This window comes from Malus domestica, chromosome 11 (genome assembly GCF_042453785.1).
Source record: "Malus domestica chromosome 11, GDT2T_hap1".
Classification (NCBI taxonomy): Eukaryota; Viridiplantae; Streptophyta; class Magnoliopsida; order Rosales; family Rosaceae; genus Malus; species Malus domestica.
In genome coordinates this window covers 9935773-9963584 of record NC_091671.1, presented here as the reverse complement: position 1 = coordinate 9963584, position 27812 = coordinate 9935773, and the positions used below count along the sequence as shown (strand labels likewise).

The following is a 27812-nucleotide window of genomic DNA, read 5'->3' as shown; positions in this document are numbered from 1 at the left end:
TCATTCAATTCATTCGATCCGATAGATTAAAATTAAAAGAGTATGAAAAGTAAAAAATGATGTGTGGATATTACACCCTAAGACGAAACTACACTTGATTCAAGACCTTCTTTGTAATAAACGGCTGTGATTCGTTATTAATCGCACACATGGACGGTGATGACCAAAGTAACCGTGAGTTTCCTCGCATGCGGCCTCACCGAATTTTTATTTTCTTTTCCGGGAGAAAAGATCGAGTGCTCCTCAGCTACCCTAACATCCCCTCTCTCTCTCTCTCTCTCGTTCTCTCAAATTTTCAATTTTTTAATTTCGTCGCCGGAGTGTCTTCGCCGGCAAATTGATCGGTCGTCGACCGACCATGGGCCTGCTGCCGCTAAGGGTACGGTTGCTTGTAATATCATATCCTTCTTCATTTCTAGGTTCACCGCTTTTGCCATCTCATGCAGTTGTAGAAGAAATTTGGGGATTTTTTGTAGGGATTTTGTTGAATTTTAGGGTTTGAATTGACAGAAAGTTCATACGCTTCTGAATTTTTAATTTTTGAACATCTCTGTGTATGTGTGCGTATATGCAGATGGAATTCATCAGTCCGTGCGTGTTGACGCTCACGGCAGAAATGGAAGAGTAAAGGGGATATTTTTTACTGTGAAGTAGGAGGAGGAAAATGGTAAGTTGTAACTTTTTCCCCCTACTAACTCCAATGTGTTCATCTGGTTGGACTTGGTGCTGGTGGTTGCTTAATTGTGGCTTTTGTGTGTTGGTGTGGTTTGCTTATTGTGATTTATTTTTCAAATTAATTATCCTTGTGGTGTTTATGACTGCAACATTCTTTCGTTGGGGTACGATTCGAAGTTAAAAATTTTAAGAAATCCTCTTCTTAAACTTTGGCATTGTGTGGTTATTGTTAGTACCTCGACGCTGCAATAATACAAGGCTAGCGAGAGGGTGATTTCGACTAGAGTGTGTGTTATAGTTTGTTTCGGCTGCACTTGAAGTTCTCATTTATTTGGTATATCAGTATATCATGTTTGTAGATAGATTTCCAGGTGTTGTGTCGTTCTTTTAGGATTGTCAAAATTCTGAAATGTTTAGATGGTCCAAAGTTGAAAGGATTAAGCATATGATTAGTTGATGAAATTTTACGCAGTTTGATTTAAGTAAAATGCTTTAAAAGTTTCCTTTTAGTGTTATTGTCTTAATCATTAGACATGTGTGCATGTTTAAGCATGCAATGGATAAAGTTTCATTTATTGAGTATTTGGTACTGGCAGTCTTTCCAGAACAAGGGTTTTTGGATGCCAAAGAGCGGCGGATATGTAAATGAGGGAGAGGGAACTTTTGGCAACCCATCAAGAATTGAGCCAAAGCGATCTCAGCAATGGTTTGTAGATGCTGGTGAAGCAGAGCTGTTTCCAAACAAGAAGCAAGCAGTACATATTCCAAACAGAAAATTGAGCTCGGAAATGTCAAATGAAAATGTCCCTTCTTGGGAGAATGCTTCAGGCTTCCAGTCAGTTCCGCATCAATTCATTGACCGGTTATTTGGATCTGATACAGCAAGCTCTGTCAGCCTTGCTGAAAGGAACGTGTCTCCTGTCGGATCAGGTAATTGGAATCTAAGGAAGGGTATCGGTGACCAGTTTGGAGAAGTTGGATCTGTTAGTTTGTCAGTATCTCATGCTATGGAAGATCCTGAAACTCTTAGCTATGCTGGAATTAGAAAAGTCAAAGTCAATCAGGTCAGGGACGGTGACAATGGTATGCATGCGTCGAGGGAAAATGGTTCCAATAGGGAAAATAATAGTAACCTGTCCACAAATCAGGCATTTGATAGGGTAAATGAAACTGGTTTTTTATCAGTGGGGCAGGCCTATGATAAGGAACACGGTAGTGTCTCATTAATGGGTCATGCGTACAACCAGAGGGATGACCATGGCAGACCAATAGGTCCCAACTATGGCAAGGGGGATGAAAGTGTGGTAGCATTGGCTGACAGTTATAATAAAGGGAATGCAAGTATGGTATCTTTTGGGGTGTTTCCTGGTGATCAAGATGTAGCCATGGGAAGACTCGTTGGTAACTATGATCAATTATACCATCCTTCTTCAGTTCAAATATCAGAAACTGCGTGCGAGAAGGAATTGGACACATCAAATGCCAGTGCAGTTGATAATACTGCCTTTGTAGCCAAAACAAGACCTGAGTCAGTTTTGAAGAATAAACCCGAGGTCAAAACGTCAAGGAAACAAGCTCCAAACAGCTTCCCGTCGAATGTTAGGAGCTTGATTTCTACGGGCATGCTTGATGGGGTTCCTGTAAAATATGTTTCCTTGGCACGTGAGGTAAGCTCCTGAGCTTCTTGTTCATTTTTGTTCAGTTAGGAATCTAGGATTTCGTTCTAATGACTTGTTATATCCCTTTATGTAACAAGGAGCTTCGAGGGATTATCAAAGGTGTCGGCTATCTATGTGGGTGTCAATCATGTAATTATGCTAAGGTAAGTCTTCCTCTCAATAAACTACTCTTAAGGTAAATCATCCGATTGTTTCTCTTCTTGTTTACGTTTTATCATGACACAACATGGATATTTGGTTTATGGAAGGTGCTTAATGCTTACGAGTTTGAGCGCCATGCTGGTTGCAAAACAAAGCATCCAAACAATCACATATTCTTTGAGAACGGCAAGACCATCTATCAGATAGTGCAGGAATTAAAGAGCACGCCTGAGAGCTTGTTGTTTGATGCACTTCAAACTGTGTTTGGTGCTCCGATCAATCAGAAAGCTTTTAAAAGTTGGAAAGGTAATGAATTCCAATTATTGTTCTCTTCTTTCTGTGACTTTAAACATTCATCAATTTTAAATTTGTATCCAGCATAGCTTCTCTCGTCCTTTCGCTTATTTACACGTTTATTCCTCAGAATCCTTTCAAGCGGCAACTCGTGAACTTAAGCGTATTTATGGAAAGGAGGAACTGAACTTGTAGGCGTATTTGTATAGAAGATTGGAGAGAAAGTTTTTCTTTTTACGCGTGAAATAATCACTTTTTAAAGTATTTTGTATGTAAATGGATGGAGGAATTATGTTTTTTTGTTAAATTGGGTACAGTTCAACTGCCCTTTATCTTCTATGGCAGAGTTTATGAGTCAATCTCGTTTAACCCATCATACATTTAGGTTTCTCTGATTCCGACATTATCCCTTGAAAATTTTAGAAAACAAATAACCATTCTCTGTTTCCCTTCCCCTTCCCCTTCTCCTCACCCTCGACTGTCAGCAGTAGGTGGCGGTGGTGATGTCGGAACTAAGGTTACGGTGCTGCTCTGTGTGCTATGGCACTGGTTGGGGCAGTCATTTTGGCTAGTGGTGAACATGGTTTCAGATTCCTTGTCATGAAATTGGAACAAAGTTTTCCGTTGGCGATACCGTTTGGACGAACGTTACATCCTGACTTAGGGTATCAAATTATGATGAGGGGTTTTGCAAACTATAAAAACATGTGACAAAGGGTTCACGTTTAGACACATGAAAGTCTTCAGATAATAAGCATCCAATCTATCTTTTAACACACTGAGAAGAAGGGGCAGTAAACAAAAATGTGCCTGCCACGGGTGTTACACGTCAATTCTTTACCACGAAAAAGTAAAAGGATAAAAATCTGAAACAATAAGAAACTACCTTTCACACGCTAAGTTTCGAAAGAATGATAGAAAGGAAGAAAAAAAGGAAAGAGAAGATTACAAGCACCATCATATTGTATCGTAATACAATTAGCTTTTTCGTCTTTTCGAACATTTGTATGTCTTCAATATGCCCCCCGTTGATCACAATGTAACCAACTTAAGAACCGCAGCAAGCTGATCTTTGTGCAGCTTGACCGCCCCCGGCTCCCTGGTCAGGTTGGTTGATCTTGATTGTGGTAGGCTACAACGCCGGAACAAAACCAAAGTCATTCAAATCCTTGAACAAGCGAGTTTCGAAAAAATAAATGTAGATTATATCTTTTTAATACAAAACCAGGAAAGCAAATGAAATACCTCAGCCCTAGTGTCGGTATCTGCAAGCCGTTGCTTTATGTCTCTTGCTATCGAAAAGAAAACTTGCTCCACATTAAGATTCGTCTTTGCACTCTGCGTTACACAATATCTTCAGTAAACGGAAACACTTATTATTCAACTAGTTTCCGGAATTCATAGGCGTTACTTACAGTTTCAAAGAACTTGATCCCATATTCGTCAGCAAGTGCTTGGCCCTTGGAGGTAGGCACAGCCTAAAAGGAGAGTGAAGATAAGATCAGGAAGGGTGCAAACATATGTTTCCGTAACTAAAAAAATTCCGAGCAAAACTAGGACCCTGATAAGAATTGCCCCATTTACTAAGACCAGGAAGAAAACTCTTGCTATGGTGCCAACAAGCATCATCAACATGCAAGATTAACAAGCTTGCCCACTGATAACTCAAAGCAATCTAAATAAAGGAGTCTTATGATGATAAATTTCAAGCTCAAGCTCACCCGTCTGCTTTCGTCCATGTCAGCCTTGTTCCCTACAAGTATTTTGTTAACATTATCTGATGCATGCTGTTCAATGTTGCGAATCCAATTCCTTATGTCTGAAAGCAGCAACAAGCCAAGTGAGAAACTTTCGAACAAAGCAGATTCAAGTAAACCAAAAGTAGAAGAGAGGCAGATGTTGACAGGTACGAAATTAGAGTAAGGGAGAGAAGTTTACTATTGAAAGATGATTCATCGGTTACATCATAGACCAGCAAAATGCCCATGGCTCCACGATAGTAAGCTGGGACAGAAGGAATAGTTAATAGAGAAGAAAATTTATTATCTAAAAAGTAATAGAGCACACACAACACACCAGCAGGGCATTCAAAGATATGAAGTCACTTCCATGTGACTCGCAGGCCCTATTGCAAAGTTTTTCATAAAAAGTTTCATCCATTATTTATAAGGAAAACTAATGAAAAGGGTTTGAAAACTTTGAGTTTTAATGATAAGGACAAAATAAAGGGTAAAGTGAATAGTACTATGATTGACTTTTTAATGTAAAAATGTGGTTTTTCGTTAAAGTGAACAGTACCGTGAGCTTTTCGTTAAAGTTCCCTTATTTATAAAGTTCTAGCTCCTGGTTAAAAAAACATAGGGTACTCGCAGGCCACTTCAATGTGCCTCCTCACCCTGCCGCAAGTAACAGACTCAAGCAGCAGCTAGTTAACTGATCACAGTTCCAGTAACTAAATACTTTGTGGGAACTTTCATTATGGGCTTGCAAACCCATGGAAATACTGGGCTCTGCCAGCACCAATTGAGGAATTCATCAGATACAAGAAATGACATCTTTCCCAGTTTCTTTTTGTAAGTGTCATCCAATGTACATGCTAGTAAAAGATGCTCTGCATCTGAATGTGCCTGTTTCATGCCTTATTTTGCGACCTACTTGTCCAGCATGCCTGCTTGGCACTAAAAGTCAACCTATACCCTTTTTCTAGTCTAGAATATATGACCATAAGCATTGCATTTCCTCCTTTACTGCTGGGTTCCCATGTTCCCCAAGCGCCATTCTGGTAACAGCCTGCTTATAATCCACCTTTTAATGGGACCCTCACTCTACTCTTTTCTTTTTAAAAGGCACATTATTTGGATCCAATCGCTATTTTCTTCAATAGCCACTTGTAACAAAGAACTATGACTTTTCTGGCCAATTTTTTAGTAAGGAACTCAGGATGTAGAATTTAAAACCTTGTCTCTAGAAAAACTCTAAAAAGTGGAAAATAAAAGGTGTCGAAAATCTCATGCAAATCCATCTTCCATCAAGAGCAACATGGGCAATGAATATACTACCATCAGTATTTTGTAAAATCAACATGCAAGTACCTATGATAATAAATTTTTACCAGTTGTGATTGTACGGAACCGCTCCTGACCAGCTGTGTCCCAAATTTGGAGCTTAATTCGTTTTCCATCAAGCTCAATGGTCCTTATCTTGAAATCAATGCTTCACAAGGATAAATAAGCCCATGAGGTTTAGGAAGCTTCTAAACAGAAAAACTTATCAGATGCAATTAACGCTAAGGCTAGGGAACACACACCCAATGGTTGTTATGAAACTAGTGGTGAAGGAACCATCTGAGAAACGCAAAAGAAGGCAACTCTTACCAACACCTGCAAAGATAAATAGAAATTATTAAGAAATGTATCCAATTTAGCCTATCTGCCAAGTACATTATTTGTAATATCAAAATTCCTATACCAATTGAAGCAGTCAACATGCTACCGACCGTGTCAAGTAAGAACTAGAGTCTCCAATTTATTGACAGATACTACTTAGTTAGGCATTTGCTAATCTAAACATATTGCAGTAAAAGCTCCATAATATAATCGATAAAGCGGTTCATAAAAACCACATTTTGGTTAGCAACCTATTATAAGTTACTACTCACGTATATGAGCAAATACACGCGACTAAACTAGCAAGACATTGCATTCAACACAAACTTTAAAAGAAAAAAACTGAAAAATCATAAACACGAATGCATGACTTCATTTTATCTGAATCAGAAGCTCAAACAACCGTTCATAAATTCGACTACATTATAATCAAATGCTCACATTCTTTGACACCAGAAGCTCATAAATCAGGAAAAAATAATTTCAATCTGAATCAAACCAGATCTAAACTACCCAGAAAGGAAAACTCCTTTTTCCAATATACTTCTGATTGAAACCCTAAGCTCATCAAATCTTAAAGCCTAAAGCCACACTCTTGTGATCTCAATGCGAAAATGCTACAACTTTCCAATACATCATACCATTTGCTGCAAAATTGACACATTTAAACATAAAATCGATCTAAAAATCCAGGAAAAAATACTCACCGCTGTCGCCGATCAACAGAAGCTTTATGAGGTAATCGTAATCGGCTCTAGCCCTTGCCGGTGGAGCAGCCATTCTGTTTTTTTGGGTTTTTTTTTTTTATCTAATCAATGAGAACTCCAATACAATCAAATCCAAACACTATCTCTCTCTGCATACATAATCAAAGAGAAACCAAATCAAAAACCCAGAAAGCATTCCTCCAGAAAAAATCATAAATCCATAAAAAAAAAAAGGAGAAATTAACAGCAGCAAAATACCAGATCAACAAAAAGAGATTTAGAGAGAGAAAGAGGAGGAGAGAGAGAGAGGGAGATGGGGATTTTTTAGGGTTTGGGTGCCAGAATTAGAGGGTGGGAGACCTTGAGCGGTTCACACAGACCTAGCAAAGCTCCTGCTCCGACTATGGTGGTTTGGCTAATAATAATGCGCACCGTCTCCTTCTCTTTCACCCTTTATTTTCCTTTACACCCTCTGCACACCATGCGCACGCTAGCAGATCTCAATCATTTACGCAAGAGAACGGATTTGTTTGTTGTTTATGAACTAAGGAAAAGTAGGAGCCAATGAGGATTTGACAGCTTGTAAACCTGGCTTTGGATGCCACGTGGAGTGGGGTTAGTGGGTGGTGGTGAGATGTGGTCCGGTAAATGTTGAACTCTTTGAGAAAAGTTTTAAGTATCGGGTATTCAGACGGTACTTTATATGTCATAAAATAAGCGGAGGAATACAAAAAAAAATATATCATTTTCTTCACTTATGTCATGAAATGTGAAGTATTGTATACAAACGAGTCTTATATGGACACCGATAATGACTAGTCAAATACGTGTTGTATATGAACGAGTCTTGTAGGAAATGTTGAACTATTGGAGAAATTTTTTTGAGTATTCAGTGTTCAAGCAGGTACAAATATCTTAAGACTTTTTTAATTAAGAGAAATATCCTGTTAATTTCATCTAATCATATAGCAACTGGTTGTGTATAAAAGCAAGGAAAACGTCAAACGACGCTGCTTCCATGGTTTGCAATATAACCAAACTAAAGACTGGTGTGGTGGAGTTAATCAAATATTGAATAATAATTGGGGGGTTATGTGGGTTAATAGATTTTTCAAGTGTGTTAGAAATATTACTCGTTATACCAAGTGTTATGGATATTTGAAAAAAAAAATTCAATCACTTATATTATGACATCGAGTGATAACTGATAGTGGCCCCACAATGTGACAACTGGTGGTGAGTTTGTGAAAATGTCTCCATGGTTGGCGACTTTGACTGGCCAAAAGCCAAAATTGTCTTGGCCAAAAGCCAAAATTGTCTTGGCCAAATCCATGGAGTTAAATACAGCAGGGCCAGTTCAACTTATGCTTATCTGTTTTTCTTGTTTTGATTGATGAATGCCAAAAAGATGTTTCTTTGCCCACTCTTCTTCTCTCATATAGTCTTGCACTCTTTGCTTCATTGGTAAGGCATTGAACAAATACATGTGATATGTGTTCAACTTCATAGAATGGGGGACGATAATAAAACGACAATTAGAGAATTGCTAGGTCAATCGCACATACGTGCATTAGTGATTTCGATCGTAGCTGCGTGTGAGTCACATAACAAAGCTCACATACATCACATGGTCAAGAACAACCCTAGCATACTATGGAACTTGAGTGCATCTATGGTAGCAAAGAAAGGATATTTTCTTTCTTCTCATATCGTCTTGCACTCTTTCTTCCTATTGCGTGTGATTGATGTGTTTTAACTACAGATGCATGTAAGTCACATAATAATTACAATATGCACCACATAATCTAAATTGAACGTAAAATTGTGAGACTCATGTGTCTACAATCAAGTATGATCCTAGCCTCATTTGAACGCCTTCCAATGATTTTCCAACCCACCCACATGAGAAAAGTCAATCATAACAGTTGGCGCAATTTGCCTATTATAATAAACACACCAGTTGGATGCTAACCAAAACAAAAAGATTAGGTCAAAGGAATCAGTTTTGTTTCTAGCTGGGCTTTCCCCTTTTAATTTCTCAATTTTCTAGTTCAAGTTGATGCTCCCTTTGTCCATACCTTCCACTCATCGCATGTTGGCTTGGATACTTGAGCAGATAGAGGTGCATAAACAATGAGAATCTAGCTAGCTTCGGCAGCCTGCACATAAATTTCTCCTATGAATATTGTTGATGCACAAAATCAGCGAAGACTTTGGTACAACAGAAAGTGTCAGGTTTTGTGACCTTCGCTTGGTTGCTTCGGTCACTAGTGAGGATAAGTACGTAAATGAATAGAGACAGAGAAGCAAACACATGATGTACGTGGTTCACCCAGATTGGCTACGTCCACGGAGTAGAGGAGTTCTTATTAGTAGTGAAGGGCTTACACAAGTACAAAGGATCAAGCTCTCAATTTAGTGAGTTCTTGTGAATGATTTAACACAAATGGCATTAGGCCATATTGTGGGGGAATGACCCCTATTTATAGAAAAACTTGTAGTTTTGTCACATTGACATGTGTCATGTTATGATTGGTTCTTGATGTCGACACGTGCTGCGCTCTGATTGGCTTCTAATCTTAACACGTGTCGAGTAGTGATTGGCCTCCTGGTCGGAGGGGAACTCTTCTGGGTCCTTGACAGTATAGCGTTGGCCGGTGCTCGGTAGTTTCGGGATTGGTCAAGTATGGTACAAACAAATATTGTGGGTCTTTGAAAATCTTCAAGATTCATGCTTTTTTACATCTTCAAGATTAATATTTTCCTTAAGGCATGAGCACCGCTAGCTTTTGTCAGCAATCTTCAAGATACAATGACAATTTGAAAGTAAAAATTGGGGTTTTAGGCTGATACAGGTTAGGCTAGTCGGTCAAAGTATTGTGTTTGTTCTTTACATTTAAGTTCGAATCTCTCTCTCCAAATCTGCATCAAACTTAATAAAAATTAAGGATTTAGCTTTTTGAAGAACTCATTTCAGAAGCAAGACAGATAAAGGAGTAAGTAGTGGTAATTTATATGGATATTAGGCCTGACAATTTCTTGGACTACCCGTTAACCCAACATTAAACGACACGAATATAATAAGTTTCAGGTCAACCTACGAACGAGTCGCGTTGTTATCAAGTCACTTATTAAAAACTTATTAAGATAATGGGTTTGACACAACATAATCTGTTAAGATAACAAGTACGAAATGAACACGACAAACACGACTAATTTGCTATATTTAGCGGATATCCAAATGTATGTTGCACAAAATCATGGTGCCTCTCAAATGAAATATGATTGGTATACAGAGAGAAAATGGTGTCATTTTGTTTGTACATATAAAAAAGTACTCAAACTCTAATTGACTTCATCATTGGTTGGTCCTAATACCCTTTTTTGTATCAATTAATACAAAATGATATGCCTCACAAGCTTTGTGAAGCAGCAACATAATAATGTACAACTATACAAGGGACAAACATAATAATGATATACCTATTATATATCTGCCTGGTAATGTACAACTATACAAGGGACAAACATAACCAAAACTAATCAAATCCCTGACTGGTTTAGTTTAATCTGAATAAGTATCATTATTAATTATGACTCTTAGGCTCATATTTTTTGTGAAGGTAATCAAGCAGCAAACGCCTTGGTAAAAGTATGATGCTATGAGCTCTAGTTTCTTTTTTTTTTTTTTTGGAGTTCACCTTCGACATTAAAGGGTTCGATTCTAATTCCTTAATCCTTATTTACTAATTGATGACTCCTTACAAATCTCTCGTATAGGATGTTAATGCGACTCTAATCTAAGCCACTTTTTCCAACATATATAGTGGGAGAATTTTCTCTTTTTGTAATACAATAAATCGAGCTTAAGACCTCAACAGTTACATTTTTACTTCTTTGGAGTGCTGCTTACACTCACCTATATACATACACTGTCAATAATAAGCACAAAGTGAATGAGCACTTTTATATGATTAGAGTTTTTCAATCTATGATTTTCCCTCACTTATTTCACTTCAATGTCATCCAAGCAAAGATAATTTTTCTGTATTCGGTTGTACATCCTCTTGTGTCATATGGTAGACACAAAAGATGCACAACCAGAAATGACTAAGGGTCTCTCTAAATAAAAGTCAATTTTACATTATGACGTGATTATAGACACAAGGAAACATACAACTGAATTGCTAATAATCTTTTCAAGCAAAAGCCACCTTTACACTTACAACACCCTTTGAGTCTCTTTCAATGGGGAATGAGATCATCTTCGAATCTCTGCCTTAGGAGCAGACAGACCCAAAAATCAGATCTGCCTACTCTGAAGGCAGAGATCCAGAGATGATCTCATCCCTTCCCATGGTTGTTCCAAAGTTTGTTTAGCAATCACATTTGGTTGCACACGTGTCTTGGGAGGGAAAACAATATAGGTAGTCGAAAGCAAAATGGAATAGAAAAATGGGATAAGTGCAAATTGCAAGAAGTCCTACTTACATCCATGCTCCCATAAAAATACCTAAAGGTGGAAAAGGAATGGGCCATCACCAAGTTAATGCTTAAGCATATGCTTGGAAGATACTCTTACCACAAAACCAAACCTCCCTTTAAAGCTCACAAAACCTCCCTCTCACTCATTCCCTCTTAAAGCCATCCATGGCCTCCATCTAGGTGTCCACTGCTGCTCCACCCCTCCATGGCAACGAGGACGTGCGGTGGGAAGATCAACGGTGGTGATGGTGAGGAGGAGGACGACAACGATGAGGAGTTCGTGAATCGTGGCCATTAAAAGTTGGGATATGTTTGGGCAACTAAGGACTCTTTGGCAGAGCATATGTTCAAGGTTTTTGTATCTTTTCTTTCATGTTGTTTTAAGCTTGAAAGGAAGAAACATTGTTAAGGGATATTACTATTTTGCTAGAGCTTAGCTTCCTTATTTATTAGTGGCTCTTTCGCAATCTATAATTTTCATGGTGGTTGGATATCTATCTTTTTATTCTCCTTCTTTGTAATCAATCTGTGAAATGGCAAACAGAAAAATGTTTAACATCAAACACCACATATGTGTGATAACTTTCAATTTATATGATTCTAATCATATGATAATTTCGGTACAATATAATCAGCGTAACACTGCTTGGTTTCTTACATTTGAGAAAACTTTCCTCTACGCTAACAAACAAGTGATTGCTAGAAAAAATGAAAACTAATTAAAATGGAAGGAGTCGAATATTTTTCTTGATTTATTGCATGACATGTATGTCAGAAAAAAGTGAGTGTACGAGTGAAAAGGGCTTCAGTCTCAACCGTAAACCTAAAAATATAATTGAATGAATGCATTTTAACTCGGAGCTCATCAGCTAAAAAGCGAAAAGCACATGATTTTATGATGGATGAAATGAAATCACTACACCATATGGAGTACACATTTGGTGGTTCGGATGAGATTTGACTTAATATTTAGGATGGGACAGGATGTAATTGAAGTGGAGGGGACTCTTGTTATCTTGGATTGGCTAAAAAAATTTGCTTTTGTCAAATGAGAAAATTGTAGGAAGGTCCCTCAACTTTAATCCAATTGGAGTAGTAGTCCCTCAACTAAAAATTTGTAACCATTGATCTCTTAACTCATCAAAACGTGCAACTATAGTCATTTTCATCAATTACATTAGGATTTTCATAAAAATGAGTTGCATGCCACACAAGTGATTAAGGGGCAAAAAATGGAAAACCAAATGACCAATTAGAGAAATGGTCCCTCAAGTTTAGCCCCATTGAGCAATTGTCATTCCAACATAACTCATTTTGACGGAATTCTAACAGAATTCTGACGAAATTGACAAAAAAGACCATAGTTGTATGCTTAAGGGACCATTGATGAACTTTTAGTTGAAAAACTACTGCTCCAATTAAGTCAAAATCGAGAGACAATTTCTACAATTTTCTCTTATAAATTGGAAAGAACAAAAATAAACTTCCACCCAACAATTCTGTGGATTGAGTTTCGATCAGAAAAGGAACAGCCAAAAACCCAGACGCCATAAAGCACGCCACCTTAAAAATAAAAAATAAAAGTAAAAATAAAAAACAGAATATCAAATCCAAATTCCACTGCAACCACCACTAACCACCTTCAACAAAAATTGCCCACTCGAAAATATTGCTAATCGGTACCATAGAAAGAGAGGAGAGAGGAGATAACAAAGGAAAGGGACGAGATGCGCGATGAAGAAAAGCGAAGAAGGCTGAAGACGATGGATTCGTAACACTAACTATGTGCTTTCAATGGGAGCTGCACCGCGTCCATGACACTAACGATGGGTGCAATTCCACGACCATTTCTATACAAGTGATCATTAGAGCATTCTAATGGGGGCTTTATCCTTCTCAATTTCCAGCCTTAACCAGAAAATTCATTGAGCTAGAAAATAGGATTAGATCCACCACTGGGCTAGCAACTTCCTTTCTTAGTTAGCATAAAATCGGACTATATCTAACCCCAAAAAACAGCGGGTCCCACAAAAAAAAACAACAATCCATGTAAGCAAAATTCTATCACTCTCTCTCTACTTGCGAATACACTTATACTCTCATTTTATTATTTTTTTAATTCTTTTTTCTTACTTATTTTTCTTACAATTTGACTAATTAATGATTGTTTTAAATTCCATAAGAATTAAAATTTCAAATTGATTTAGCATTCATAAGCATTGATGGGTGAAATTTTAAAATTTTGTTTTTTTTCAAATTGATTGATACTAATTTACCAATTGGTGCTAGGTAAATTGTTGTGTTATACGTGAAAATCAAATTATTTCAGAAGGCGAAATGAGAGTTTGTTTCTTTCAACGGATAAGATTGAGATAAGGGAATCTAATCAAACGAACAATTCATAAGTGATAAATCTAACATTGTCACAATTTGAACATTTTAGGTTGAAGAGTTCATAAAAAAAAATTAAAAAAAATTAAGATAGCACATCCAAAAATCAACTTAAGAAAAGCTAACACAAAAAAAAAAAATATCATCACTTAATCAAATTACCACATCAATAAATATATACAGCCTCATATACAGCCCAAAAGATATAACCCCTCATTGGAAAAGATTATTTTATAAAACCCCAAAGATTCCTCATAGCTCTAAAATAAGCTATATCTATCACTTTTCCCGTTCCAGCCCCATACAGAGCCCCGGGCTGGGATGCTCTTAGTCCTGCCGCAGTACTCGCGCTAAGCCTTACAAGAAACAATAACTAGTCCCACTCTACTGCAGTATGAATGAATCACAACGCTAAAGTAGACGCTAACATCAACTCGTAATTGAATTGCTAAATACCATAGATATCCGGAGCTCCAAACATTTTGTAACAGCTACAACATTGCATAAAAGATGCAGGGCCACAAAAAAGAATCAAATCCTGGAGAAAAGATGGACATGACAAGTCAAAATCGAGCTTTGAAGCCCTCGGCTTGAGGCTTCGATACTAGAAGCCTAAGAGATTTCACAAAAAACATACCTCCAGGATCATATTGACTTCCATTAACATGTATCCATGACTTCAAAGGCATAGTCATTCCTCTGATGAACTCCAAAGCAACATTCAACGTAATAGTCTTGTATGATAGTTTCCTAAGGTCTCCTAGTCTCAAAACAATCTCTCTTCCATAAATAATGGTCAAGACTCTACCCGATCTACATAACCCGATAAAGAAAAGATCTTGCTCTGTAGAACACCATTTGTCCAATACACTAACGCAAAAGATAAACCGCAAGCTTCACGTAACTTTAACATTCAAGGTTGCAATAACATGAGAGTCGATCAAAACAGAAAACGAAACTAAATATCCTAGTACAATAAACTTTTCAAACCAGCATTGGTGAGAAAAAGGGTTCTCTTCTTTCGGCAAAAACAAATGAAACGAAACCAAAATCTCATAAAAACTTCCTAAAGTTGCGCTTCATACTCACTTCAATAAAAGAACCCGAGGACCTTGCCACCAACATTCTTTCTCCTCGCTTCTTCGTGGTCCATGATTCCAGCAGAGGTGGTCAGCACAATATATCCAAACTGCATATATACACATTGCATTCGTAATCACAGCGTGAAAACTCGAACGAAAATGCGCAATCCGGCAAATCCATACAATATGACAGACCAAAACCCAATACAGTGATTGAGTGAGAAAATCAAACCTGTCTGGAAGGCAGAAGCCTAGCAGTCCAGCCTTCAATCTCCTTCACACCGACATCGAATCGGGGACTTATAACCCCACACTTGTTCAGCCTCCCATTGAGCTCAACCACAATCTTTCCAGCTCTATGGTCATCAACATACTCAAACTCCCCAATATATCCTACACAAATCCCAAAAACCAAACAATAAAAAATCACATATCGAACCCAATAAAAACACAAAATTCCAAAACAAACCCAAGATTTCAAAAATACGAACCGTGCTTCTGCATAACCAGGAGGAACTTGATGATGACCTTGGACGACGGCCGGATCATGACCTGTCTCTTTCCCCTCTTCTCGGCGTTGTACATGCTCTTCAGAGCGTCGTTCAGAACGCTGACGCGCACCATTTCCGCAAGTGCGAGCTGAAAACGAAACCAAAAGCTGTAGATCTGCAGGCATGGAAAAAGAAACAAAATTTAGTCAACAAATCATGGTGTTTTTGGATACTGGTTAGGTGTTAAATTGTTCGAAAATTTTGGAGATTGGTGGAGAATTGGAATTTTACCTGCGAGCTCGGACTAGGCGGCTGGCTGATGGAGTTTGGAGAGGAAGGCACTAGGGTTTTGTTTTTGAGGTGATGAGGAGTGAGGAGCTTTCAGCCTTCTTAATGTATGACTGTTCTTTTACGAAAATAACCTTAGGCGATGAGTGAACTTCGGTTGGGACAAAGCCCACTGTGTTGACCATTGGGTCACGGACATCGAAGAAGGGCAAGCCCACAAACCCACCATGTTTTTCTTTTTAGTTAAAGCGATTTTCTAGCAGACATTCAAAGTTTCAAACTTAGAGTTCGTTTACTTATGAGTAACATGAATGAAAAGAAAGAGAATAAGTTCAACTCTTAACTTTTTTATGTTTACTTGCACGTAAGGAATTAAATTTCTTAATCGAATAGCTAAAAATTAGGAATTGGATCAACTAAACCGAGACCCTTCTCTCTTGCTGAAAGCGCAAAAAAAACCCTAATCTTCCTTTGCAACTGATTCCTACTTTTGGCTGGAGGTCGGTGGCAACTCTGTTTGGATGTTATTAAGCTCTTGCTACATCACATGCCATGTTATCATTTATGATGTGATTTTATTGGTCCATGAGTAATATTTGTCAGGAAGTTAGTTTGATTTTAGCTTACGATAGTTTATATATTGCCCTTATACATAGCAAAGTATGTTAAGATATTGATTGTATTCTAGTTATTGATTGTGCATATGAGTTAAGGTTCGAATGAGGTCTAACATTGGTATCGGAGAGGGATCATGAGCCCCCTTTTTAGTGTATGACTCGATTAGCTTCTCGTCGAGCTATAAAGGCAAAAGTGTCAAATCTGAAAAATTTGTTCGTCGAATTCAAGAACGATTTCAAAGCCAGCCAAGAATTGATCATTCAACGGCTTCAATCTCTCGGGGTGATGAGTGGTTTATCTCCGGTAATCTTCCGATGTGACATACACCAATCCTAATCTCCAAGGAGGGAGAAACCCTAATTTCCATCTCATAGATTTTGCCCCAAATTTGCTAGCATCATTATCAAGATGGATTTTCCTTGATTTGGAGATGGCAACGAACCACTGTGTTGGGTCTATAAGGCAGAGCACTACTTTGATTTCTTTAACATTAAATAATCCAAGAAAGGAAAATGGCATCTTTCCACATGGAAGGGGAAGCTCTGCAATGGTTATAATGGGTGAATTTTGTCACAATTATCCTTGCTAGGAAGATTTCATGAAGGTCTTTGGCCAAGATTTTAGTCCTTATGAGTAAGAACATTGAATAAATCGCCATGCTCACTGTCATTTCGAAGGGGTTGGCTGACAACTTAGTTGTGAGATTTCGTTGTTGATAGTAGAGAAAACATTGTTGAAATTTGAGATTCAAACAATTTGAGCAAACTTCTCATTTCAACAAAGTGTAGGAATCACTGGCTTGATACCAATGTTAGACCTCGATCGAACCTTAACTCATCTACACAAGAACAATTTCTATTACTCAAAAACCAAAATACAATAATATCTTCAACATATTTTATTATGCACAAGAGCAAAACATATAAATTGTTGCTTGCTAAAGATCAAACTAACTTCCTAACAAATATTACACATGGACCAATAAAATCATATCACAAATGATATGACGTGGCATGTGACGTGGCAAGATCTTAATAGCATCCTAACATTATTGATATGATGCCAAATGGCATCATTTTAACTCTACGTGTGTCAATTGTTTGTAACAAATTTGGTTGAGCTATTAGGTTTGTTATCTTATTAGTTGTATTAGTTAATTTAGATAAAGGCTAGTTGAAAGGTTAGTCGTTGTAGAAGTGATTACCAATTAATCAAAGTTACCGTTCATTGAATAAGAGTTGAAGTGAAAGGAGTTCACTCAAATTGTTTGAATCTCAAATTTCAACAATGGTTTCTCAACTATCAACAACGGAATCTTGCAACTATGCTATCAGCTAGCTCTGTCGAAATGGCAGTGTGCATGGTGATTTCTGCAATCTCGACCGCAGTTTTGGTGCGACACTGCCAGATTTCAGTTTGGGCCATCAAGATTCTCAATTTTCGAAGCTTCAACCCTTAATCAAGTTGGACTTAGATAACACTTGTGTTGCAAACCAAACAATGGAGTCTCGTATCTCGGTTTTGAAATTGGATAACATCGTTCTCAAGCTTCAATCCTTCCATGAAGAATAGATTCGGGCCTGAGAGAAAGTGAATCAGTTATTCTCTCAACTTCGTCAAAGATACAAGCCCAAGAACCTTCCTTGTTTGACACCTATATTGAAGAAATTCAACAAGGTTCATGACTGTGCCAAACACCACGACGACAAGCAAAGTCATTGTTGTCAGAGGCGAGGCCACTTCTTGATTTTGATTCATGAAATCCAAGGATAAAATTGTTTTCTAGGTTTTGATTCTTCCGCAGCAGTCAGGGTTTTTATTAAGTGAACTGAAGCATTTCATACTAGGATTCGGGACGAAGATGAAACGTTGTTTGAGTGCATGAGAGTTTTAAGAAGCCTTTCATGCTCATTGATGGGAAGTATGATGGTAATTTGGAATTGCATCATATAGAAGCTTGTATGGACAAGAACAGAAAGAATGAAAGAAAGTTCACCTTTTCAAGATTTGAGTTAATAGGTATGTATTCACACTGTCCAACAAGAAATATAGATGTCTAACATGGTGGATGTGGAGTCTGCATCGGTGGTCTATGATTCTACGACGGAGAAGGAAAGCCAAAGTGTGTGACGGTATTAGTTGCTAGTTTGCAGAGAGAGAAGCTGATTAGTAATGCCCTTGTGCATGGCAAGTATGTTGAAGATATTGATTGTATTACGGTTCTTGAGTAATAACAGTTGTTCTTGTGTATATGAGTTAAGGTTCAAATGGGGTCTAACAAACTCCCATTGCCAATCCCAACTACTTCCTTCTCTCTTATCGCATTGTTAGAAACCAATCAAATGTCACTGATACAATATATTAGGGGTGGGTTCAAAAAACCAAAAACCGAAAAAAACCGAAAACCAAACCGAACCGAAACCGAAAAAACCGAACCGAACGAAAAAACCGAACCAAATTGAAAAAACCGAACCGAACCGAATTCTTTTGGTTCGGTTCGGTTTTAGTGATCTAGAAACCGAACCGAATTAATTAAATTAATTTTTTTATTTAATTATTTGTTTTGGGTATTATTTTCTAAACCCAATTTGTAAGTTAAAATGTGCTAACCCAATGTGTTGCCAAACTTTAAGCTCAAAATATTAAAAAAAGGCCTATAAAAACTCTAAACCCTAACCTATTATTTCTCCCCCATATAAGGTTCCGGAACCAAACCTCTTCCCGAAGTACCTACATCCATCTCCATAGCACTGTCTACTTCTGCGCCAGCTTTCTTTTCCAAATCTACTCTCATATAACATGTAACATAATCCATAAACATTTATTTCGGGTAGATTACTTGGGTAATTTGTGATGGAAAAGAATCCAACACACACTAAATAAATCCACCCACGCATTACCTTTACTAATCAAGTTGTCAACATGTAGTTACAAGCAAACAACACTGATCTTTGAACAACATCATACAATTTAACTTTTCTAAGTCATTTGTACGATTTTTGTGTGATTTTTGTGTTGTGAGGTTGTTAGTTTGGACTTTGAAAGACTTGATTAATGATTTTAGTTCAACTTTAAATGTTTATTTTCATTGTCTTTGATTCTAGTTAGAATGTTTATGTTATGATTGTGTTGGATATGTTAAAATTTAAAATTTCAATGTTTTTCATTTTTTGAAAAAAAATAAAAACAAAAAACCGAAACCGAACTGGAAAAAACCGAACCGAACCGAAATTTCGGTTTGGTTTCGGTTTTGGCAAAAAACCGAACCGATTTAAACCGAACCCACCCCTACAATATATATACAATTTGCACAATTTTTTCCTAATGAAAAAATTCAACAACAAATACAATAAATATCAAAGTATAAACACTTAAGTAAATTGCATATAAAATCACAAATCATTGACTTGTTCTTGAAGATAGAGGCTTGCAAATGCAATCACCTAAGACAGAAATTCACCCCTACACCCGCGTAGTGGTTCAATGGACGTCTATCTTGCAGGATACAACTATCTAATCCAAGTTCTTGCACTCGAACTTGGATTCTTGGCGAATTGGTTGTGCATTTCTCTATGTAAGATGAAAAGGAAGCGATTGGAATTCTATATTAGTTTCTGATCTTATTGCCATATATATAATGGCATAAGTTGAATAGATGTAACCGTTCATTCTTATCAGTTTTAAAACAGACATAACTGTTCAATCACTTTTATCCTTTCAGAAAAACCGAATCCAAAAAATAAAAACCGTAATTTGTGTTTTTCGTCCATCCAACCCCAAGAGCCCAAAGACCCAAGGCCCATCTATGACATTTAATATATACACCCAAACCCTCCAAGTCTTAGGCACAAGGTCCATGGCCTTTGCCTAATTCTTTTCAAACCATAAGTGTGAGAACACACTTATAAAGATGACTTAAAGATGGGAAATGGGCGATGTGGGACTGGGAGTCCCACATAATCACAAAAGTTCCAACAGGCATTAGCCTTTATATATTTCAATTTGGCTCTTGTCTTTTGGTGTTCTTTGAGCTTTTGTCTCAATTATTGTTAAGCTTTATGCCCCTCTCTAACTTAGATGTTTCTTCCCGTAGTCATTCTTCCACGGCCAACCTCGCTACTTGGCCCATCAAATGTGTCTCCTCAACGACACACTTTGGTGTTAGGTAGATGTTAAAGTTGGATTATGGGAGCGCTTTGTGTGCGGGTGGCTTGCTCATCCCAAATTTCGTTAGAGGTGGTAAGGAAAGGGAGTGGCTTAGAGGTGGAAGGAAGTGGATAATGGAAGTAAGGCCTAAGCACAATGAAAGCATATGCATAAGAGGTTGGAGGACAGGGATGTTTGAACCAAAAAACAAGGGAGAAAGGAAGCTGTAGGAGAAGAAAAGAAAAAGGGTAAAGAAAAAGAAGGAGAAGAGGACTGCCACCAACCCTAGCCATAGCTAGGGCCAGCGGCAAGGAGGAGAAAGACAAGAAAGGAGGGCACTCACACAGAGGTGGAAAGACTCACCAAATGGAGAGAAATATAGTCTTTTAACTATGATTTTCATTCCTTTCTTCCCATGTTTGTCAAAAATTTCCTCATTGTTTATTTTATTCCAACTCATTAGAATTAGTAAACAATAACAACGGAAATACATTTCATTTTTAATTTGATTTCATGTGGTTAGTAAACAACTTAATGTGAATGAGTTATTCTTGCACATATTCTAAAATTCTAAATGATATGATTCTTGTTTTTCCATTACGAATAAGTAATGAGCCCTTAAATATAGAGACTGAAGTTGCAAATCAACTTGAAATATCTTGTGCTTGCATTGATTTTGGATTGTATTTGGCTTGTCGAAACTTAGCTCATGACTTAAACAAGTCTAATTTTTTCCAAGGATTTACTTTTAATTTTTCTCAGGTTCAAATTTAACTCATATGGCTGAAGTATTATATTTACGTTAAGTTCGATGTCTAGCGAGTGATTGGTTTATTATGTGACCAAGTTAATTGCCTCTCAAATATCTCCATTCTTGTTAAAGCATAATATCGTTTGTATAAAAAAAAAGGGCAAAAGACTGTTTACTACCCTCATGTTTCGTGGTTTTCAACATTTAGTACATCAATTTTTTTTCGTCCCAGAGTCATACCTAAAGTGTAAATTTTGGGACAGTCTCATACATCCGTTAGTCAAACTGTTAAGTCAGCCGTTAACTGTGATGTAGCGCCCATGTGGCCCATGACTGGGCGCCACGTGTCATCCAAGTGGAAATTAAAAAAAAATTATAAAAAAATATATATATATATATTATAAAAATTAAAAAAAAAAAACCGAATCTGGGCAGATTCGGAAGAAGAAGAAGACGAAGGAGAAGGAAGAATGAGGAAGAAGAAGGAGAATGAAGAAGAAAAAAAAAAAGGAAAAAAACTGGGCAGATTCGAAGAAGAAGAAGAAGAAGAAGGAGAAGGAGGAAGGAGGAAGAAGAAAAAAAAAAACTGGGCAGATTCGAAGAAGAAGGAAGAAGAAGGAAGAAGAAGGAGAAGGAAGGAGGAAGAAGAAGAAAAAAAAAACTGGGCAGATTCGAAGAAGAAGAAGAAGAAGAAGAAGGAGAAGGAAGGAGGAAGAAGAAGGAGAAGGAAAAAAAAAAAAAACTGGGCAGATTCGAAGAAGAAGAAGAAGAAGAAGAAGGAGAAGGAAGAAGGAGGAAGAAGAAGGAAGAAGAAGAGGAAGAAGAAGAAAGAGGAAGAAAAAGAAGAAGGAAGAAGAAGAAAAAAATGGGCAGATTCGGAAGAAGGAGAAGAAAGAAGGAAAAGAAAGAAAAAACAAAAAAAAAAAAAAAAAAACTGGGCAGATTCGGAAGAAGGAGAAGAAAGAAGGAAAAGAAAGAAAAAACAAAAAAAAAAAAAAAAAAACTGGGCAGATTCGAAGAAGAAGGAGAAGGAAGGAGAAGGAAGGAGGAAGAAGAAGGAAGAAGAAGAAGGAAGGAGGAAGAAGAAAAAAAAAAAACTGGGCAGATTCGAAGAAGAAGAAGAAGAAGGAAGAAGGAGGAAGAAGAAGGAAGAAGAAGGAGGAAGAAGAAAAAAAATATGGGCAGATTCGGAAGAAGGAGAAGGAAGAAGGAAGAAGAAAGAAAAAAAAAAAAAAAACGAATCTGCTACCCAGAGGAAGAAGAAGGAAGAAGAAGAAGAAGGAAAATGAAGGAGGAAGAAGAAAAAAAAAACGTTTTTTTTTTAAAAATTTATTTATTTATTACTTTATAATATATAATTTTTTATTTTTTTTAAATTTCCACGTGGCATCCAGTCATTGTCCACATGTGCGCCACGTCACTGTTAACGGCAGACTTAACAGTTTGACTAATGGATGTATGAGACTGTCCCAAAATTTACACTTTAGGTATGACTCTGAGACGAAAAAAACTTGATGTACTAAATGTTGAAAACCACGAAACATAAGAGTAGTAAACAATCTTTTGCTCAAAAAAAAACTTTGAAGAACGAAAGTCCTCGCTTGCATATGGTATGGAGCATACAGGTACGGCGGAGCGAATAAACGACATATCTCAACCGTCTATCAAGCAGAAAGAATCGGCGGTGCAGTAACGCGCCAACTCAGCTATCCATCGGAGTCGCTTCAATCGTCCGCACTCATAGCAACCGTCGATCCCCAAGCTTTTCCAAAACCCATCGTACGGCCAGAAAGCTCACCCACCTCAGGATCCGCGTGAAACCCCCACCAACCAATAACAACAGCCGACTCCCCTCTATATAAACGAACCCATTCCTCCACTTTAATTTACACACGAAAGAATCTGCATTTCTACTCTCTTTAATCGAATCGCATCCCTTCGCTTTCGAAAACCCCCAAATTCGCAAACCCTAATTTTCTCTCACCACCCCAATGGCGCCCAAAGCTGAGAAGAAGCCCGCCGAGAAGAAGCCAGCAGAGGAGAAGAAGTCGGCTGTCGCTGAGAAGGCCCCCGCCGAGAAGAAGCCCAAGGCCGGGAAGAAGCTCCCGAAGGAGGCTGGAGCCGCCGCCGGCGACAAGAAGAAGAAGAGATCGAAGAAGAGCGTGGAGACCTACAAGATCTACATCTTCAAGGTCCTGAAGCAGGTCCACCCTGACATCGGAATCTCCAGCAAGGCCATGGGGATCATGAACAGCTTCATCAACGACATCTTCGAGAAGCTCGCCCAGGAGTCCTCCAGGCTCGCCAGGTACAACAAGAAGCCCACCATCACTTCTCGGGAGATCCAGACTGCTGTGAGATTGGTGCTTCCTGGTGAGCTCGCTAAGCATGCGGTGTCCGAGGGGACTAAGGCGGTGACCAAGTTTACCAGCTCTTGAAGTGTGGTGGGTTCAGGGTCTTTTAGGGTTTGGAAGATTGGATCTTTATGTGTTTAGTGTTTAGGGTTTCGAATTAGTAGATATGTAATTTGCTTATCTTTCTTTTGAATGAAATACTATGGCTTATATTATCTGAAATCTGTACTGGTATGGATTGATGAACTTGGATTCTGTAATCTCTCGAATTGGAAATCAAAACCCTATTTCTGTACTTGTGCTGTTTCAAATTTTCAAATCATGAATGGGGTAAGATGGTTTTTTTGCATATTCCGGAGTTTACAGTTTCATTTGATTTTGGAAAGTTTTTGCCACAATGGTGTTTGAAAAGGGGGGATTTGGTTTTGGGGAAATCTTTCGATGTCTCCAATCCGTTTGAATCTGTGTTGCCTGCAGAAAGGGGTGAAAATTCAGAAAATCGGTAGAATATGAAAGGAAAGTTAGGATTTTAGATGCTCTTTCAATGGCGCCATCAATTAACTTGGGCGTGCAGCGTTTTGATTTGGGTTTATCTTTGTATTTCAATTGGCGCCATCAGTTTGTTTACGGGGAGTTAAAATTTAAGTTGGCGCCATGAAATGTCGCCCTCGATTATCCAACCTTTTTAAAAAACACGTCCACTGCCGATACAGTCTCGGTTTCTCACCTCTAGTCTGACTGCCTCGCGGAGTCGTCATCTTTTGAGGCTTGCTTCATCTCTTATTGCTGCAAAATGTTCGATCTTTGATTGCTAAACTGTGGAGCAAGATGGAAAAGGCCAATGATGAACATTGGGACGAAGGCTTGAGCTGCTTTTTTCCCATTTGAATTGGGAGATTCATAACAGCTATACGAAACCGTCATGAAGTTGCTCTTTCTAACTTAAATGGTTGTATTCTTGGCATCTACACTTTGATTTGATCAGCTGGCTCAAACTCGGTTTCAGTTTTGCTGGTGCCAGAAATTTTGCAAGACCTGTACCCAGAAGCAATGATCTGAAATAAGCCGCTAGTAATCCTCAACCCTGCCACCAATATGTCATTGGATTTCTCTTATGCATGATTCGACCATTGCAGTGGCGTTCATGAGTATTTGAGCCATTCGAATATCGGCTAAATCTAACCCTTACAGAGATTCAAGCTTCCTAATCTTTATAAAGTAGAGCCTTTTTAGGTTTACAATGAACTCAGGGACATAAACCAAGTTTATACAGTCTGTAATTCTTCCAAATTGGGGAGCAGCGAGAAGATACCAATTTCAGTAAGGCTGTGAGATTGACTTAGATCAAGGGTCTTCAATGCGGGAAGGCACTGAAAAACGAAACGGAAGAGAGAAAGAAGGCGAGGAGTTAATTTGGATATTCATGGTAAAACACCCTGAAGCAGTAATACATCTTTCTTGCCTTGAAGACCCGTCTCAAGTTTTATTTCCGGGTAAAGACTCGTCTCAAGATACTGTGATTCATTTCAAGATAAACCAAGCACTCGAAAGGAAATTCAAGCCAACACAGCAATCTTAATCCTTTTGGTAGTTCTTTATACCTTCCTTTGAGTCGTACATGGCTAAGCTGGAGTAGTTTCGGGTTGTACACATTCTTGCAAAAGCATTACTTTCCAGGGCTGCATCATTTGGATTAGTCAAGGCAAGACCTTCAATTGTTTCGGAACCCTAGTAAAAACAACAAAACAAAGCAACAAGAACGCATAAGTAGCATTAAGGAACTGAACCTCATTGCTCTCCTTGATGCTGGCCTATAGGACAGGATGTAGGTTCTTGGCATCAACCCCGAAATCTAGCCAAATGTTTAAAAACGTCACATAGAACCAGTGACGTAGCCAGAATTTTCAAATAATGGGGTCATAATATTAATAAAAAAAGTTTCCATTTCATCAAGCATCTAGTAGGCACCTTCTAATTCCTCTCAAGACATGCCGAATGTTTATGCCGACATACGTCAACATTTGTAGAGGCTTGTGTGCATGCAGGATACTGTGCAATAATTGAAGACTGTCAAGGCATTTCAACTAAAGTATTTTTTACAAGAAGAGAGAAAATGAAGACAAATATGATAGAAGAAAATAAAAGTAGGAGGATAAGGTTGTAATTTAGTTTCCTTAGCTGTTTATAGTGGTCAAATATAATATACAAATAAATATACATGGGGTTTTTGAAGTTGTTGGGGTCAAGGACAACCAATGACCCCATGTTGGCTTCGCTACTAGAACTCATGCACAAGCCGGATGCCCATCTCCTTTACATGTTTTTTTAAGGCTTAATTACTTCTACACTTCTTAACCAAGTCTCACTTAACCTTTTGAAACTCAAATTTTGGCACTGAACTCCCTAAAATTCAACTCGTGTATCACTTGACTATATATGTTGTCAAAATATGTTGATAAATGCGTCAAATTGTTTACATGGTACAAATAGTAAACTCTAACTGAACAAATTAAGTAAATAGCAGGTTTACCAGAACCCTACTCCCGAGTGCACTTCCCCCACCAATACCATTGCACAACTCAAACATTCTCGCCACAACAATAATAATAACTTGTATGCGATAGTCAATCTGATCTCCATTTTGAGAGGATCAGTTCATAAAACTTTTACAATAGTAAAGTGTTTGATATAGTGTGTTTGAATACAAGGTGAAGCACATGTTTTAATTTTCTAGCACTAAACTGACTTGTTGAAGGCTATCCACCATTTCGTTTTCAACTTTTAGTTTTTCGTTTTTTTTTTTAAATGAAAACTCTTTTGGTAACTACTTTTAACTTTCAATTAAAATAATAATAATAATAATAATAATAAATAAAAACAAAATGTAAACACTACTTTCTTGAGTTTTTTAATTTTGACTTTCAATTTTTATCCTTTCGAAAAGTAAAAGTTGAATGTAGTTACCATGGGTCTTTGGACCTGTGGATCCGAACCATATTACCGGCCCAATGTAAAATCATTCACTTCGTACTTTTGATTTTCAAACCGATCCGAGTTGGACCCAGCTTATGTAAAAACGAGTCCAAAACCAAGTTCATATTTCTTATGTATGGGTAACTCGGCCTGGACCGTTTAAGGATTGTCTTAGCACTTGTCATTTTATTAATAGTCCATAATGAAGCCCATGATCTATAATATCATATCTATGTAACCCTAGAAAAAGTAAAATGACGATTATTGTTATTGACCTTGTTAGACGTAATTCTTTCTTAATGGAAAACCATAGAGATTGTTTTATGTTGTTGTTATGCTAAACGACATACGATTGGAAACATATCCATTCTACCCCCTAGAAACTGGATCGTATCAAACGGATCCAGATGAGCCGGTTCCATTAATAAAAATACATAAACTCAGATCGGCTAAAAATCATTAGAAAAAGGAGCCATAGGATCGTGTACTTTGTCGCTCATCTTCTTCTTGCTCATGAACAAGCTAGATGCTTGTCTCCTCTACGGATATTACCTCTTCATATGAGCAGTTGTCTCCTCTACGGATATCCATTCTACCCCCTAGAAACTGGATCGTATCAAACGGATCCAGATGAGCTGGTTCCATTAATAAAAATACATAAACTCAGATCGGCTCAAAATCATTAGAAAAAGGAGCCATAGGATTGTGTACTTGGTTGCTCATCTTCTTCTTGCTCATGAACAAGCTAGATGCTTGTCTCCTCTACGGATATTACCTCTTCATATGAGCAGTTGTACCCCTAAAAAACCCCTTGGGCAATAGGCAATATAATTCCCCAAGTGAAAAGTAATTGTCCAAGTGTATCTTTATCCCTAAACTGAATAACCCAAACAATTCGTATTAAAATATTACTATTTTTTTAAGGCAAAGGGTCATACACTCTTTGGAGGGAGAGGATCCTCGCCGGATCCTCTTTGTAAGGATCCCAAGATCCTCCAATCACATCCGTTCATTATATACTATTTTTGTCAGATACGGTTTATATTCAATTTTACATAAAAAAATTTATACTGATTTCTGACCGCAACAGATGTGATTGGAGGATCCCCAGAATCCTCACAAAGAGGATCCCTAGGATCCTCCTGGCTCTTTGGAACCTACTGGCGGTTCTTCATTTTCAAATTTATGTTTTTTTTAATTTTTTTTATATGTACATTGATATTTTTACATTAGGGGGAGGGAGAGTTCGGTTAAGCCACACAATAGGCAGTCTAATTTAGTATCGAATTCGCCATCCACTATATTCGAACCTAAGACCTCTCATTTCTAAGTAAAGAGGAATACCACCAGA

The 27812-nt window shown here is 37.8% G+C and overlaps 4 protein-coding genes across 6 annotated transcripts; 2 read left to right on the top strand and 2 right to left on the bottom strand.

Moving 5' to 3' along the window:
• Positions 1–145: 145 nt before the first annotated feature.
• On the top strand, positions 146–3148 carry LOC103447743 (uncharacterized). The gene is made up of 6 exons (XM_008386935.4): positions 146–379; positions 575–667; positions 1272–2342; positions 2432–2497; positions 2603–2801; positions 2920–3148. Exons 2-6 carry the CDS (start codon positions 665–667, stop codon positions 2982–2984), a joined length of 1404 nt encoding a protein of 467 aa, XP_008385157.2. The 5' UTR covers positions 146–379; positions 575–664; the 3' UTR covers positions 2985–3148.
• Positions 3149–3531: 383 nt separating this feature from the next.
• Positions 3532–7655, bottom strand: LOC103447744 (ras-related protein RABE1c-like). 3 transcript variants are annotated; one of them, XM_008386937.4, is made up of 9 exons: positions 7263–7655; positions 6883–7031; positions 6097–6169; positions 5902–6002; positions 4728–4793; positions 4511–4608; positions 4205–4267; positions 4035–4127; positions 3532–3921 (listed from the first exon to the last, which is right to left on the bottom strand). In XM_008386937.4, exons 2-9 carry the CDS (start codon positions 6953–6955, stop codon positions 3838–3840), a joined length of 651 nt encoding a protein of 216 aa, XP_008385159.1. In that variant the 5' UTR covers positions 6956–7031; positions 7263–7655; the 3' UTR covers positions 3532–3837. The 3 variants fall into 3 exon arrangements, with proteins under 3 accessions (XP_008385159.1, XP_008385160.1, XP_008385158.1); XM_008386938.4 differs by having other exon boundaries at positions 7141–7653; XM_008386936.4 differs by having other exon boundaries at positions 7243–7646.
• Positions 7656–14641: 6986 nt separating this feature from the next.
• On the bottom strand, positions 14642–15724 carry LOC103447742 (small ribosomal subunit protein uS8z/uS8w). The gene is made up of 4 exons (XM_008386934.4): positions 15623–15724; positions 15332–15506; positions 15073–15233; positions 14642–14947 (listed from the first exon to the last, which is right to left on the bottom strand). The coding sequence occupies exons 2-4, from the start codon at positions 15462–15464 to the stop codon at positions 14849–14851; spliced, it is 393 nt and encodes a 130-aa protein (XP_008385156.1). The 5' UTR covers positions 15465–15506; positions 15623–15724; the 3' UTR covers positions 14642–14848.
• A 7279-nt stretch (positions 15725–23003) lies between these two features.
• On the top strand, positions 23004–23783 carry LOC103412989 (probable histone H2B.1). Its single transcript, XM_008351491.4, has one exon. The coding sequence runs from the start codon at positions 23126–23128 to the stop codon at positions 23570–23572; it is 447 nt and encodes a 148-aa protein (XP_008349713.1). The 5' UTR covers positions 23004–23125; the 3' UTR covers positions 23573–23783.
• The last annotated feature ends 4029 nt before the right edge of the window (positions 23784–27812 follow it).

What these genes read in the sequence shown, in the direction of transcription:
- LOC103412989 (XM_008351491.4), top strand. Translation starts at nt 23,126, where the DNA reads ATGGCGCCCAAAGCTGAGAAGAAGCCCGCCGAGAAGAAGCCAGCAGAG.
- LOC103447742 (XM_008386934.4), bottom strand. Translation starts at nt 15,464, where the DNA reads ATGGTGCGCGTCAGCGTTCTGAACGACGCTCTGAAGAGCATGTACAAC. An exon ending in CCTGGTTATGCAGAAGCACG is followed by an intron (nt 15,234 to 15,331) that starts GTTCGTATTTTT and finishes GGATTTGTGTAG; the next exon opens with GATATATTGGGGAGTTTGAG. An exon ending in GGCTTCTGCCTTCCAGACAG is followed by an intron (nt 14,948 to 15,072) that starts GTTTGATTTTCT and finishes GTATATATGCAG; the next exon opens with TTTGGATATATTGTGCTGAC.
- LOC103447743 (XM_008386935.4), top strand. An exon ending in ATGTTTCCTTGGCACGTGAG is followed by an intron (nt 2,343 to 2,431) that starts GTAAGCTCCTGA and finishes TTATGTAACAAG; the next exon opens with GAGCTTCGAGGGATTATCAA. An exon ending in AGCTTTTAAAAGTTGGAAAG is followed by an intron (nt 2,802 to 2,919) that starts GTAATGAATTCC and finishes TTTATTCCTCAG; the next exon opens with AATCCTTTCAAGCGGCAACT.
- LOC103447744 (XM_008386937.4), bottom strand. Translation starts at nt 6,955, where the DNA reads ATGGCTGCTCCACCGGCAAGGGCTAGAGCCGATTACGATTACCTCATA. An exon ending in CGATGAATCATCTTTCAATA is followed by an intron (nt 4,609 to 4,727) that starts GTAAACTTCTCT and finishes TGCTGCTTTCAG; the next exon opens with ACATAAGGAATTGGATTCGC. An exon ending in ATACCGACACTAGGGCTGAG is followed by an intron (nt 3,922 to 4,034) that starts GTATTTCATTTG and finishes CCGGCGTTGTAG; the next exon opens with CCTACCACAATCAAGATCAA.